The sequence below is a fragment of the Dipodomys spectabilis genome, unplaced genomic scaffold (genome assembly GCF_019054845.1).
Source record: "Dipodomys spectabilis isolate Male_0828 unplaced genomic scaffold, ASM1905484v1 ptg000081l, whole genome shotgun sequence".
NCBI classification, from domain to species: domain Eukaryota; kingdom Metazoa; phylum Chordata; class Mammalia; order Rodentia; family Heteromyidae; genus Dipodomys; species Dipodomys spectabilis.
This window is the reverse complement of record NW_024870758.1, coordinates 1,961,526-1,976,595: the sequence shown is the minus strand read 5'-3', so window position 1 is coordinate 1,976,595 and position 15,070 is coordinate 1,961,526. Positions and strand designations below refer to the sequence as shown.

At 36.5% G+C, this 15,070-nt stretch overlaps 1 protein-coding gene and 1 long non-coding RNA gene across 4 annotated transcripts in view; both read left to right on the top strand.

Moving 5' to 3' along the window:
• Zranb3 (zinc finger RANBP2-type containing 3) overlaps positions 1–15,070 on the top strand; it is a 210,834-nt gene that overhangs the window by 16,589 nt on the left and 179,175 nt on the right. For all 3 annotated transcript variants that reach the window (XM_042683551.1, XM_042683549.1, XM_042683550.1), the window contains exon 2: positions 2,736–2,903. In XM_042683551.1, coding sequence (XP_042539485.1) covers positions 2,736–2,903 — 168 coding nt within the window. The remainder of the gene's footprint in view (positions 1–2,735; positions 2,904–15,070) is intronic.
• LOC122110845 lies at positions 8,646–9,960 on the top strand. The gene is made up of 3 exons (XR_006147921.1): positions 8,646–8,735; positions 8,867–8,872; positions 9,949–9,960. It is a non-coding gene; the product is annotated as an uncharacterized LOC122110845 (long non-coding RNA).

The window sequence follows — 15,070 nt, the reverse complement described above, 5'->3', positions numbered from 1 at the left end:
TTTTTCTTTTTATTATTGTGAAAATACTGTACAGAGGGGTTACAATTACATGGGCAAGATAATGAGTACATTTCTTATCAAGCATTGTAGCCTTCTCCTTTGTTTCCCCTTCCCATCCCTTCCCATCCTCCTCCCCCCTCCCCCTGCCCCCTTGTTTTCAGTATTTTAAGAACATAAGTTCTGTGAAGATATGGCCCTAGCTTCTTTATCATGGCTTGTAGTACCCACTTGTAACAAATAGTATATACTCTGTGTGTGTGTGTATGCATGGGCGTGCATGTGTGTGTGCATGTGAATGTGCGTGCGCATCTGTGAACAATAGGGCTTGAATTCAGGGCCTTATACTCTTACTTAGCTATTTTGCTCAAAGCTGGTGCTTTTCTACTTGAGCCACATCTCTGCTTCCAGCCTTTTGCTAATTAACTGAGGTAAGAGTCTCAAATATGTCTGCCTGGGCTGGCTTCAAACCAAGATCCTTAGAGCAACCTTCTGAGTAGCTAGGATTACAGGCATAATCCACTCGTACTTGGCAATGCTTGTTTCTTGTTTTGTTTTGTTTTAAAAGGTAATAGGAACATTTATTAGACAAGAAATATGACAGAGAGAAAGAGAGATATAGACACAAGGACAGAAACAAAGACAGAGCCAGAGACAGAACAAATGGGAAGTCACCTCAAATCAACCATCTTATACTAGTCAAATTGCTTGTTTAATTCTTGAGATTCTTAGTGGACAGAGAAATTGGCTATTTTGAGGGGAGACGAAAGTATGGGGTTTTATAAGTATACAAATTTTGTTCTGTTTTGGGTGCTGAGAATTTTACTCAGGGCTTTGAATTTGCTAAGCAAGTGCTCTACAGTTTTCTACAAAATAGTTTTAGTATAGTCTTACTACTCTATAAGTATTTATTTATTTATTTATTTATTTTCTTGGTCATGGGGCTTGAACTCTGGGCCTAGGCTATAAGTAATTATTTAGCAGAAAGCAATTTTTAAAGGATTTGGTGAGATTATATATATATATGATATCTAAAATGATTATAGTGTGCTATTTTAAAATGACTTTTTTCTTTCAATACATTAATTTTTATGTGGTAGAAAATTAAATATATTTATGGAAGTCTTATGTGAAGAAGGAACTAATCAGATAGATTTTATTTTGTGTATTTAGCTGATTATAAGGAATGAATTTTAGTCAGATATGGTGGCTAATTCCTGTATGCCTAGTTATTCTCAAAGGTAGTTGGAAGTCAGCCTAGGGAAAATTTAGTGAGACCTCCATAAGCTGAGAGTTGTAATTCATACCTATGATTCAGCTGCACAGGAAGTATTGATATGTGAACAGGAGATCTCAGACTTACCTGGGCAAAGAGGCTCTAAATGAAAAGTAATCTCAAATGCAAAGGGCTAGAGGCATGGCTCTAGTGGTAGAGTACTTGCCTAGCAAGTACATAGCCTTGAGTTTAAGTATTGTTCCGAAAAAAAATTAATATTTAATCATCTCATAGCAATATCAGATCAATTTAGTTGTTAGAAATTTTGAGTTAGGGGCTGGGAAGGTAGCTCAGTGGTAGAGTGCTTGCCTTGCATGCATGAGGCCCTGGGTTCGATTCCTCAGCACCACATAAGCAAAAAGAAAAAAGCCAGAAGTGGCGCTGTGGCTCAAGTGGTAGAGCGCTAGCCTTGAGCTGAAGAGCTGAGGGACAGCACTCAGGCCCAGAGTTCAGGCCCCACGACCAGACCCCCCACCCCCCAAAAAAAGAAATTTTGAGTTAATGTACTTTTATAGTTTTTATGCATGTTTGCTTCACTTTTACAAAATGTGATATGATATGGAAATGTGTTTATAAAAAGTTCAATTTAGCATATTTTTCCCTGTTTAAAAATTACTGAATGGAATATAACAAAAATTTGTTACCATGTAAAAATCTCATTCACTCCTCTAATTTTTCAGTGGTATGTTTACTGTATGAAAGAAGAATATGGCTATTTGTGTTTTAAAATGAAATACAAAATGCTGCTCCTAGAGAATTTATTAAATAATTGCTTTTGGATTTAACTTAGTTTTTTTTTTAAAGAATATTAAAATATATTAGTCTATATTAATTGAATAAGGAGTGGTTTCACTGTAACATTTTCATACATCCTGATAAAAGTTACAGCCTCTATCACTTTTCCTTATCTCCCTCCCACATTTTTTTTTTTTTTTTGGGGTCCAGTCGTGGGGCCTGAACTCTGGGCCTGGGCGCTGTCCCTCAGCTCTTCAGCTCAAGGCTAGTGCTCTACCACTTGAGCCACAGTGCCACTTCTGGCTCTTTTCCTTTTGCTTATGTGGTGCTGAGGAATCGAACCCAGGGCCTCAGGCATGCAAGGCAAGCTCTCTACCACTGAGCCACCTTCCCAGCCCCCTCCCTCCCACATTTTTAAAACAATTTCATCATACATGTTTTCATACATGCAAATAAATTTCTTCAGCCATAATCATCCTCATTCACCTTCTCCACTTATCTTTTCCCCTTTCTTCTGGTACCCACTCCCTCAATAGAGCCAGCATTAAATAATTGTTTTTGGATTTAGTCCTTCGAATTTTCCTAGTAGCTCATTCAAGGAATATGATTTAATAGTCATGTATAGAAGGTATATCAAGTAATGTTATATATATGTGATTATGTAATATCGACAATATTAACAATATTGATTTTCTTCAAATTTCTGTTTTTATTTTTTAATTTTTAGGATCATCATGCCTATAGTTCGTAATTCAAAAAAGTCTCTTACACCTCAGATTTCTGATTTAACAAGTGAATCTTATGAACAGCTGGATTTTTTGCCTGACAAGTTAAGAACAAAGCTGCTTCCATTCCAGAAAGATGGCATCATTTTTGCCCTCAGAAGAGATGGCAGGTAAAGTACATTTATAATGTATTTATGCATTTATTTACTTACTTAATTTATTTTTTTGTCAGTCATGGGACTTGAACTCTGGGCTGGGGTACTCTTCAGCTAAGGCAAGTGTTCTACTACTTGAGCCACAGTACCATGTCTGGTTTTTGGTGGTTAACTGGAGATAAGAGTCTCTGGAGATAAGAGTCTCATGGACTTTTCTACCTGGTCTGGCTTTGAACTGAGATCCTCAGACCTCAACCTCCTGAGTAGCTAGGATTACAGGCGTGAGCCACCAGTGCCTGGCATGTTTATGCATTCATAATGCATACTATAAATGTTAAGTTCCTGGCAACTATACTAAAACAAAAATAACAACCAGAGAAAACCTGTTCAAATCACTTTTTTAAAATTAGTCTTCCTTTAGTAGAATTGGTTACGACTAAACTAGCTTCATTTCTAAACTGTGGTTAGCTTATACTTCAAATGAAAATATATTGAACAAATTCTAAGTATTTTACTTACTAGATATTCCCAGTCTCTTATAAATGACAGTTGTCTACTTTATGTTTTATATATATATATATATACATATATATATGTATATGTATATATATATATGTATATATGGAATATATATATATGTATATATGACAATGTAATCACAACATTTTTATTTTTTCTTTTGGATTAGTAACCTCTGGTGCTTATACCACTGCTTATATTTTATTTATATTTTGTGCTGTTCCTGGGACTTGAATTTAGGGCCTAGACACTCTCTAAGAGCTTTTCTGTTCAAGGTTAGCACTTTCCCACTAGAGCCACAGCTCCACCTCTGGCTTTTTGCTGGTTAGGTGGAGAAGAGTCCCATCGACTTTCCTACCTGGGTTGACTTGGAACTGTGATCCTCAGATCTCAGCTGCCTCAGTAGCTAAGATTACAAGCATAATCCACTGGTGTATACATTATATGTATATAAAACATACACATACATATATACGTATATACATATACATAAATGTACATATGTATATATAATACATTTTATTTCTTTTCAAATTTCATAATACTTATTTAATCTCTTTAACCATATTGGGCCATTACATAGTTTTCCATATTTTTTTTCTTTTTTATTCATTTATTTTTTATTATTATAAAGGTGATGTACAGAGTGGTTACAATTACATAAGTCAGGTAGTTTAAGTTACATAAGTCAGGTATTCCATATTTTTAAGTAAAGTGTTGTCTTTCGTATTCACACATATCATATATTTCTCCTCATATTGTGAAATCTTTTTTTCTTTTTTTGGTTGGTTGTGGGGCTTGAACACAGGGCCTGGGCACTGACCCTGAGCTTTTCAGTTCAAATCAAGTGCTCTACCACTTGAGCCACAGCACCACTTCTGGTTTTCTGCTGGTTATTTGGACATTAGAGTCTCACAGACTTTCTTGTTCAGGCTGGTTTTGAACCATGATCCTCAGATCTCAGCCTACTGAGTAGCTAGGATTATAGATGTGAGCCACCAGCACCTGGCTTATGAAATTTTTTAAACATTGAATGAATGTTAGAGTGGACACTTGGTAGACCTACCATCCGTCTATCATTTACATTCCATTTTTCTCTCTCTCCATCCTTGCATCACATTAGTTTATCCTATCTTTTTTATTCATTTCAAAGCAAATTTAGACATTAGTATGCTTCTCTGAAGTACTTAAGTATGTGTGTGGTTAATCCTAGGTCATATTTGTTTACAGTTTTGTTTCTTATAATGTTAATGAGAATGCATAAACTTGACAAATAAATATATTTGTATAAACCAAATCTACCATTCTAGAAAATGTTCTCACTTCTTTTCCCAATCCATTATTGGTTTTATGTTTTTTAAAAACTATGTTTTGCTTTGTTCTAGAACTTTTTATAAATGGAAGAATACAATATGTGCTGTTTTCAAAGACTTCCTTCATTCTCTGTAGTCTTACTTAAAAAACTTCTTTAGTACTTCCTATTGTATGCACTTACTTCTACAGGTAATAGTTGATAACTAAGATTATAGGTTTGGTGCTTTTTGCTTTCCACCTGTATCTTCCCACCTTTATTAGCCTACATATCATTTTTGTACATTAGCTTTGCTTTTATAGAGTTATACAATTCATAATATCTTTGTTACTCAAATTCCTGAAGATTTTAGTTACAAATGTAATGTAGGCATTAGCTTTTTAAAATTTCAGTGCTAATACCAATTTCTAAAACAAACACATTTCTTCACGGTTGCTAGACAAGTACTATGCCACTTCTGCCATACTCCTAGTCCTTTTTCTTTTTTCCTCCTGGCACTATGTAATGCCTCCTTCTCAGCCTTTTTTGTTGATTAATTGGAGGAGTTTTACAGCCCGGGCTGCTTTCTAATCATGATCCTGAACATCTCAGTCTCCTCAGTAGTTAGGATTATAGGTGAGAGCCATCAGCTTCTGACTGACTCTTTTCCTTGTTAACTTTTTTTGTGTGTTTTTAGTTATCTCTAGTTTTTTAGTTAGCATATATTAGTTTATACAAAACGTCATTTTGTTTTTGATACATAGTGTCACTAATTTTTCTGTGTTGGCCTTGAACTCATGATCCTCCTTTCTGTGTTTCCTGTATGGGATTATACCACCATACCTGTTACAGCCTTTAGCTTAAGTAGTTCATACTTGTGTCTTTGAGCTTATTGGTATAGTGGGGTAGACAGATTATAAGCTATAGAGTCAGACCCTGTTTCTCTCTCTTTTTTTTTTTTTTTTTTTGGATCAGGTCGTGGGGCCTGAACTCTGGGCCTGGGCGCTGCCCCTCAGCTCTTCAGCTCAAGGCTAGCGCTCTACCACTTGAGCCACAGCGCCACTTCCAGCTTTTTTCTTTTTGCTTATGTGGTGCTGAGGAATCGAACCCAGGGCCTCTGGCATGCAAGGCATGCGCTCTGAGCCACCTTCCCAGCCCCTTGCTGTAACTTTCTTAACTTTAATTTGAATCTTTTTTTTTTTGTGCCCATCCTGGGGCCTTGGCGCTGTCCATGAGCTTTGGTGATTAAGGCTACTACTCTACCACTTGAGTCATGGCACCACTTCTGTCTTTTTCTGAATAGTTTATTGGAGATAAGTGCCTTATGGACTTTCATGCCCAGGCTGGCTACAATCCTCAGATTTCAGATCTCAGCCTCCTGAGTAGCTAGGATTATAGGGTAGAGCTCCCAGCTCTCAGTTATACTCTATATTTATAAAAACGTATTATTTTCTTTGCTGATTTTGAATGAGTCTACTTTTTGTGTCATTTTTTCCTCCATTGGAAATGAGGTTTGTGTTTTATCATTATCTATAATGTGTGTGTGTGTGTGCACGCGCACGCGCGTGTGCACGTGCTCATGCATGCATGCATGTGTGCTGGTCTGGTGGCTTGAACTCAGGGTCTGGGCCCTCAAGTCTAGTGCATTACCACTTGAATGATAGCTCCACTTCTGGCTTTTTGGTGGTTAATTAAAGATAACTTTCAGGGCTGGCTTTAAATTCTTTTTTTTTTTGGGTCCGGTCATGGGGCCTGAACTCTAGGCCTGGGTGCTGTCCCTCAGCTCTTCAGCTCAAGGCTAACGTTCTACTACTTGAGCCACAGTGCCGCTTCCGGCTTTTTTCTTTTTGCTTATGTGGTGCTGAGGAATTGAACCCAGGGCCTCAGGCAGGCAAGGCAAGTGCTCTACCACTGAGCCACCTTCCCAGCCATATATATATTCTTTTTTGTTTCTAGTTTGCATTTTTTTTCCTGTACTTATAAACATTTTCAATTGGTCAACATTCCTGTGGTGTTTATCCATTTTGTGCTTACCTGACTTGTCAGGTCACATGTCATTTCAAGTTTTTTAGCTCTATCTTCCTGAGTTCCTATGTTCCTACCTTGTGGTTCTTTAGTTATAGAGCTAATAGCTTTTTTTTTTCTTTCATGCTAACATTTTATTTATTATTTTTCTTTTTATTATTATTAAGTAGTTGCACACAGGGAGTATAATTCCATAAATCATAATATGTAATTCCATAAGTTTATGAGTACAATGCTTCTTGGTCAATGTCACCCATTCCATTGCTCTCTATTTCCCCTCCTAAGTTACACAGTTAAGTTTTTATGTAATGCATAGTGTGTATGACTGCATTTGCTCACTTCCTTCCTCCACTTATGTGCCCTTTCCCTCAAAACATGTCCATTTTATTTAAACCAATGCAAGCATCATGCTTAACAAAAACTGTCCAAAATAAACGTGCAGTATGAACTAGCAGAGATTTGAACCCCAGCTTAAGAATTGGTGTCAGTTGTTGGTTTTCTTAAAGGGTGACTGAACAGTTAAAATTCACAAAACAAAACAATGTTTCAAGACTCCAGAATGAGATTATTTTGGACCATCTAAAACTGAGAATTGCCTTCAAACAACATTCAAGTAATTTTATGTGTATTAATTATATTCCAAAACCATGAGAATAGAGTTGTCATTACAAACTTCATGCAGTTGCTTAAATATTATAGGATTAGGATGTCAAATAGTGTAAAAGAAATTAATGCACTCTTGGTTTTCAATTTGTGTAGGAGAGATTTGTTCAGAAATGAACACTTCTTCATGTAAGTTGTAAGACCCCCCAACATTACAGTATAAATATTGTTATCAGCCTAAAGAACAAACAAGGGGTACAATTATTCCAAGAATAAGTAAAAAATAGAATGCAATTTATTCTCCAAGTATCAGCATTTAAACTGTTATGAAAATATCTATTCCTTAGTAATTCACATGCAGGTTGACATTGTTCAAATTTTTAACTAGCCCAAACATTTAAAAAATTTTATTTTATAAATAAGTTAATTGTACAAAGAGGTTACAATCCCATAAGTCAGGTTATGAGTACAATGATTCTTTTTTTTTTAATTTTTATTTTTTATTGTGAACATACTGTACAGAGGGGTTACATTACATGGTCAAGATAATGAGTACATTTCTTATCAAGCATTGCAGCCTCCTCCTTTGTTTACCCTTCACATCCCTTCCTAGTCTCCCCCCCCCCCCCAATCCTCCCCGCCCCCCCCTCCAGTACAATGATTCTTTTTTTTTTTCCTGGTCATGGGGCCTGAACTATGGGTCTGGGCGCTGTCCCTCAGCTCTTCAGCTCAAGGCTAGCACTCTACCACTTGAGCCACAGCGTCACTTTCGGCTTTTTTCTTTTTGTTTACATGGCGCTGAGGAATCAAACCCAGGGCCTCAGGCAGGCAAGGCAAGCGCTCTACCACTGAGCCATCTTCCCAGCCCCTACAATGATTCTTGACCAATGTTACCCTTCCATCATTCTCCCTCATTTTTCCTGTCTTATCCCTACCCCTTCCAGTTATGTTAAAAACTGAACTATGACTAAACATTTTAAAGTACACCTTCTTTAAAACACACAAGAAAATAGCCAAATTTAATTTAGCAATAAATTTTCCTAACTGGGAACTTTATATATATGTATATACATATATATTTTTTACATAGGCATATGTTTTTCTTTCTTTTTTTTTTTTGCAGTTTTTCATTGTAAAGGTGATATACAAAGGGGTTACATTTACATAAATAACGAAATGAGTACAATTCTTGTCAAACATTGTTACCGCCTCCCTCAGTTTCTCCCGTTTTCCCTTCCCACTGACTCTACTTCCCACCAAGTTGTAAATTTAATAACAGTGTCACATCAGGAAAGCATTCATAGCTACATCTGACTCTTGAAAATAGGAGGTAGAAAGAGAGGGAAAGTGCTAACAGACATTTGCCACACAGATCATTTACTAATGGCAATTTAACAAAATTAATAAGAGTTAAACAAGAATATGTTGAACTGCACAAAGCATTTGGTAAACTTCTAGTTAGTAAACAATTCAGACATTCATTTTAGAAGTCAGTTATCATTCAGTCATTTTTCCCCTAATATATTTGCTTCAATACCAGAACAAAGTAATTACTATTTACAACTCAGGTATTTTGGAATTCAGCATACTAACCTGAAAATAGTTCTCTTCATACGTAATTTATGTGGCCACAGAACCAATACTAAGTACGCATTGTATCCAGGCGGTGGTGACTCATGCCTGTAAATCCTAGCTACTCAGGAGGCTGAGATCTGAGGATCGAGGTTCAAAGCCAGCCCGGGCAGAAAGTCAGTAACACTCTTATCTCCTATAAAACCACTAGAAAACTGGAAGTGGCTCTGTGGCTCAAGTTGTAGAGCACTAGCCTTGAGCTGAAGAGCTGAGGGACAGCGCCCAAGCCTAGAGTTCAAGCCCCATGACCATCAAAAAAAAGAAAAAATAAAATAAAAAATATGTATTGTGATTACTGCTTGGTTCTGTTTTCACATTAGATGCCTGCAGAACCTATGTAAGGCCAGCAAGTTCAAAACTAATGCTGACATAAATAAAAAAGCAGGAGGATCTTTGGAAAAAGTTGCTACATAAAAGGAAAAATTAAGATTTAAGGCCAAATAGTAATAGTTGCACCAGAAAGATACGGAATTTTGTGTGTAACCTGTAATTACTATTTGTAGGGAGGCAATAAAAGGGACACAACAGGAAACACACTTTAAAAAACAGTGTAACAGTGGGCTGGGAAGGTGGCTCAGTGGTAGAGCGCTTGCCTTGCATGCCTGAGGCCCTAGGTTTGATTCCTCAGCATCACATAAGCAAAAAGAAAAAAAGCCGAAAGTGGTACTGTGGCTCAAGTGATAGAGTGCTTGAGCTGAAGAGCTGAGGGACAGCGCCCAGGCCCAGAGTTCAGGCCCCATGACTGGACACAAAAAAAAGTAAATAAATAAATAAATAAACAAAAAAAAAAAACCCAACAGTTTAACATTTAGTCAAAAAGAAGTTTGTATAAATATTTGAGGCACACTTTTGAATACAAGATTTGTAAATCCTCTGTGGGACCACAGAATAAATGAAATGTGAAATGTTTTACTCACTTCCTAATCCAGTTATCTTGCAAAACACACCTTATTGGTAGAGTGTTTCAAGCTAGAAAAAAGTTTATCAGAGCTCTTAAACTAGAGCTGCTATTAGAGAATAAGGAAACTAAGAGTTCTCAATAACAAATCAATATTATCTGACCTTACAGAGGACCGCCAAATCAAAACAACAGTAAATTAAAATAAGGAATAATAAAATAAGAAATAAGAAAATAAGAAAAATAAGGAATCTGTATGTACATTCTTGGCAGCCATGATTTCTCTTTTTGTTCAAATAAAGTAAAACAAAAATCTCATTTTCTAGAAGTGGCGCTGTAGCTCAAGTGGTAGAGCACTTGCCTTGAGCTGAAGAGCTGAAGAACAGCGCCCAGGCCCAGAGTTCAAGCCCCATGACCGACCAAAAAAAAAGAAAAGAAAAGAAAAATCTCATTTTCTTCCTTTAAAAATATTAAACTCACTATTTGCTTTGACTACATTTGTGTTTCTTTTAAAATTTGTTACTATAAAGATGATATACAGAGGGATTACAATTATATAAGTCAGGTAAAGAGTACATTCTCTTTGGGTGTCAACCCTTTCCTCGCTCTCTCCCACTTTTTCCCTCTCATCCCACCCACAAGTTGTTCATTTTCAGCATCATGTTCAATGAGTACCATTGCTGCATTTGTTCATCCTTTGTCATTTGTGTTTCTTCAGAATTTTGAGCAAATTATTCTCCTGTATCAAAGTACTCGTTTAAGAAATTCTTAAGCTCGGTGAACCTTTTTTCTCTCTCTCTGGAAATTGGAATAAAATAATTTTTTCATTTATTAACCCCAACAAATACCTACTCTAGCAACAGCTCATCTCCAATTTGGGATTGGTTCCGGACTTCTAAATTAGTGAAGCCAAACAGTATTAGAAACAGAAGATGTTCTGTTTAATATTCTGAAATTTCCAACTCCCTTTACTTCTTCATTAAAGTGAGCACAGAACCTTCAAAAATACAATGCATGCTGGAAACTGGTGGTTCATTTCTATAATCTTAGTTATTAAGGAGGCTGAAATCTAAGGATTATGGTTTGAAGCCAGGTTGGGTAAGAATGTGTACAGACTCTTATCTCCAATTAACCGCTCAGAAACAGAGTGGAGCTGAGGCTCCAAGTGGTAGAACACTAGCCTTGAGCAAAAAAGCTCAGGGCTAGGACCTAGGCCCTGACTAAATAAATAAATTAATTAATTAAAAATGCATGCAATTGATGAATGAAAAATATGTCAAAGTCAAAAGGATGTTTTTGAAATCACTGTAAGAATTAACTCAAAAGGTTTTGTTTGCCTTTCTAAAGTCTCTAGATCTTCTAGCAAATTAACAGTCAAGTTCCTTATATTTGTTTTAAAAGAATAACAATATTATTAGCAAAAATATTAGATTTCTTAATTTGTGCCAATGGTGTCATTATCTAATATGACTTGACTTGTTAGTCTAGTATTAGGGTGTCCAGTTTAGAATATATTTTGAAATGATAGAAGATGTGTTTTCTATTGATGTGTTATTAGCTAAGGCCAAAGTTTTAGATAAGTAATTCTTACATATGACACAATCCTAATCACCAAGATACCTAAACTTTCACTTGTCATATATTTACAAGGCAACTAGATAATTGAAAATTTAAAAATGAGAAATCAGTTGTATTATAAACTTTAAATACATGTATTAGAATTTTTTTGCATGGCTACTTCAAAATAGTAGTAATTTCACCAAATCTATGATATTGGCAATGTAAAAATTTGAAACTAACTTAAAAGCTAGCAAATCAGAGGAATAATATTAACATATATTTTAAAATTTTTATTTATTTTTTATTGTGAAAATACTGTACAGAGGGGTTACAATTACATGGGCAAGATAATGAGTACATTTCTTATCAAGCATTGTAGCCTCCTCCTTTGTTTCCCCTTCCCATCCCTTCCCATCTTCCCCCCGCCCCCCCCCCCCCCCACCAAAGTTGTAAAGTTCATTTTTGACATAAGAACTTGTACTTCTCATTGTTGCAACGGGTCCACCTATATCCTTATTTAAACGACTAACACATTTTAAAATAGTGTTTACAAAATGTTAGAAGGAGCTTTATAAGCTCGTCACCTAAATTCAAAGCTATATAAAAATAACAATCAGGAATGAAACCTTTTTTTTTTTTTTGGGTCCGGTTGTGGGGCCTGAACTCTGGGCCTGGGCACTGTCCCTCAGCTCTTCAGCTCAAGGCTAGCGCTCTACCACTTGAGCCACAGTGCCACTTCCGGCTTTTTTCTTTTTGCTTATGTGGTGCTGAGGACTCAAACCCAGGGCCTCATGCATGCACGGCAAGTGCTCTACCACTGAGCCACCCTCCCAGCCCCAGGAATGAAACCTTTAATATTAAAACCTTCCTAGTTCTTTTCTTTAATTTTTTTCTTCTGTCAGTCGTGGGTCTTGAAGTCTGGGCCTGGGTACTGTCCCTCAGCTCTTCAGCTCTTCAACTCTTCAGCTCAAGGTTGGCACTCTATTACTTGAGCCATAACACCACTTACAGTTTTCTGGTGGTTTGTTGGAGATGAGAGTCTCACGGACTTTCCTGCCAGCTTTGAACTGTGATTCTCAGATTTCAGTCTCCTTAGTAGCTAGGATTACAGGCATGAGCCACTGGCACCTGGCCTCTTTAATATTTTTATTATCTTTAAGTAGTGGTACAAAAGGGTTTCAAGACAACAAATCAGTTTATAAGTACAGTGTGTGTATGTGTGTTTGTGCCCATAGTGGGGCTTGAACTCAGGGATAGCACTGTCCCTTAGCTTTTTCACTCAAAATTGGTGCTCTACTACTTGAGCCACCCTTCTACTTCTGGCTTTTTGATGTTTATTGGAAATAAGAGTCTCACTGACTCCCAGGCTGGCTTCAAACCTTGATTCTCAGATCTTAGTTTCCTGATGAGTTAGGATTACAAGTGTGAGCCATAGGTATCCAGCAGTACAATGCATCTTGATCATTGTCCCCCCTTGTTCTTTTTCCCAAATGACTTTCCCTTTTCTAAGATTAAGGTGTTATTTTCCATAAGAACATATAATGGTTATAACTCTTCCTTAAAACCCAACTTCCAGACCTTAAGCATGAGTGATAAAGGTTTCTAGACTCTATTAAAATGATAAAAACCAATAAATAAATAAATAAAACCAAGAGATGATGAAAAATGTACTTGGAATGCAGGTCCATGACTTAAAATTGTATGTCTCATATCTTTTACTCTAAATAACCTGCCATAATATGTGCTGTTTTCACTTATAAACTGCTAATATATCAATAGTTGTCAAAAGGAGGCAACAGTTGTCTATCATAATCAAATCCCTGCTTTTCAATGGTGTTTGTAAATAGTAACAAATTCTGAATGATAAGTTACAGAAGTTAGTCACAAGATTGCAAAAAGTTTCTGAGGATAAGTTCTATACCTAATAATTACAACTGTAAAGAACTATTCTGCAAAATTTTATTATTATGAGGATGATTTCCTCTTCATTCAGACTTCACAAATGAGGAATTTTTCTTTACTGCAGGAAACAAGTCGTTAAGTAACAGTTCACTGTTAGTCATAAATAAATATTTGTGTCTGGTTCCAATCTGGTTAGGATAACAAATAAATACATTAGAAACACCAACATTCCCATTAGTGGAAAAGTCCAGGTTTCTCATATAACCATTCTTTAGTTAGATTGTTAATGTTTCTTACTTAAGATATCTTGGTTAGTTCAACTGTTTGGACTAAGTTATTTTTATTTTTATTTATTTATTTTTGGGTCCGGCCGTAGGGCCTGAACTCTGGGCATGGGCGCTGTCCCTTAGCTCTTCAGCTCAAGGCTAGCGCTCTGCCACTTGAGCCACAGCGCCACTTCCCGCTTTTTTCTTTTTGCTTATGTGGTGCTGAGGAATCGAACTCAGGGCCTTGAGTATGCAAGGCAAACGCTCTACCACTGAGCCACCTTCCCAGCCCTGGACTAAGTTATTTTTAGTCCCAGCATTTATTACCTGTTGCTCAGGCTTATCATCTACAAGATCAGAGGATATAAAGCACAGAGGATTTGGAGCTGGTCCATTATCACATTGATATTTACAACTATACACAATAAACTGAGGTTGCTGTTGAAATAATTTATCCTTAAGTTCATTAAGTGAAATGCTTTGAATTTTCTCACATAGTAAACCAAGCTTTTATTCTCATCAACCTTCATTAATATGAAAATACTGTGTGTGTAAACTGTGATTTTAATGTGACTGATCTACCCAACCCACAAACTCACAGCCTTTTGGGGATGGGCATTTGTATGATAGTATTGTTTGCTTCTTTGTATAAACTAAACTTTCTCAACTTTTCCACAAAATCATCAGGAATATCACAAATCACCAAAAAGGCACACATTTTCTTCAGGTTGTTAACTGATTGCTTTTTAAGTTTATGACAAAATATTTGACTATGATTTTTATCTGCTTTATCGTAACTTTTTCTATTTGATTTCCCTTTTTATTTGTAGCATTTTATTTAATTTATTTACATTTTTGGTGGTACTATGGTTTGGTATTAGAGGCTCATGCTTATTTACCTTGCTTTCTCTTCTACTGCTCTACCCCTTAAGCCACTTCCCCAACCCTGTTTTTGGTTGGTTATTTTACAGAGTCTCATGGACTTTCTGGTTGGTCTGGCTTCAAACCATGAATATCTGGGCTTCAGCCTTCCTGAGTTCTTGGGATTATAGGTTTGAGCCACTGGCAGTTGGCTTTGTTATTAAATTTTTTATCATTCAATGAGAAGCATTCTTTTGTAAAAATCAATTTTGGGGAGTGCTACAGCAATGGTTAAGGTTAATACCTAATCTTTTTTTTTTTTTTTTTGGGTCCGGTCGTGGGGACTAAACTCTGGGCCTGGGCGCTGTCCCTCAGCTCTTCAGCTCAAGGCTAGCACTCTACCACTTGAGCCACAGCACCACTTCCGGCTTTTTTCTTTTTGCTTATGTGGTGCTGAGGAATCGAACCCAGGGCCTCACACATGCAAGGCAAGCGCTCTACCACTGAGCCAACTTCCCAGCCCTACCTAATCTTATTTATGATCTTTTTATACGTAGCTTATTTCTTTTCATTAAAATAAGTTGATGTTGAAGGTTAGCTAACTGGACAAAATCTATCATTTGTG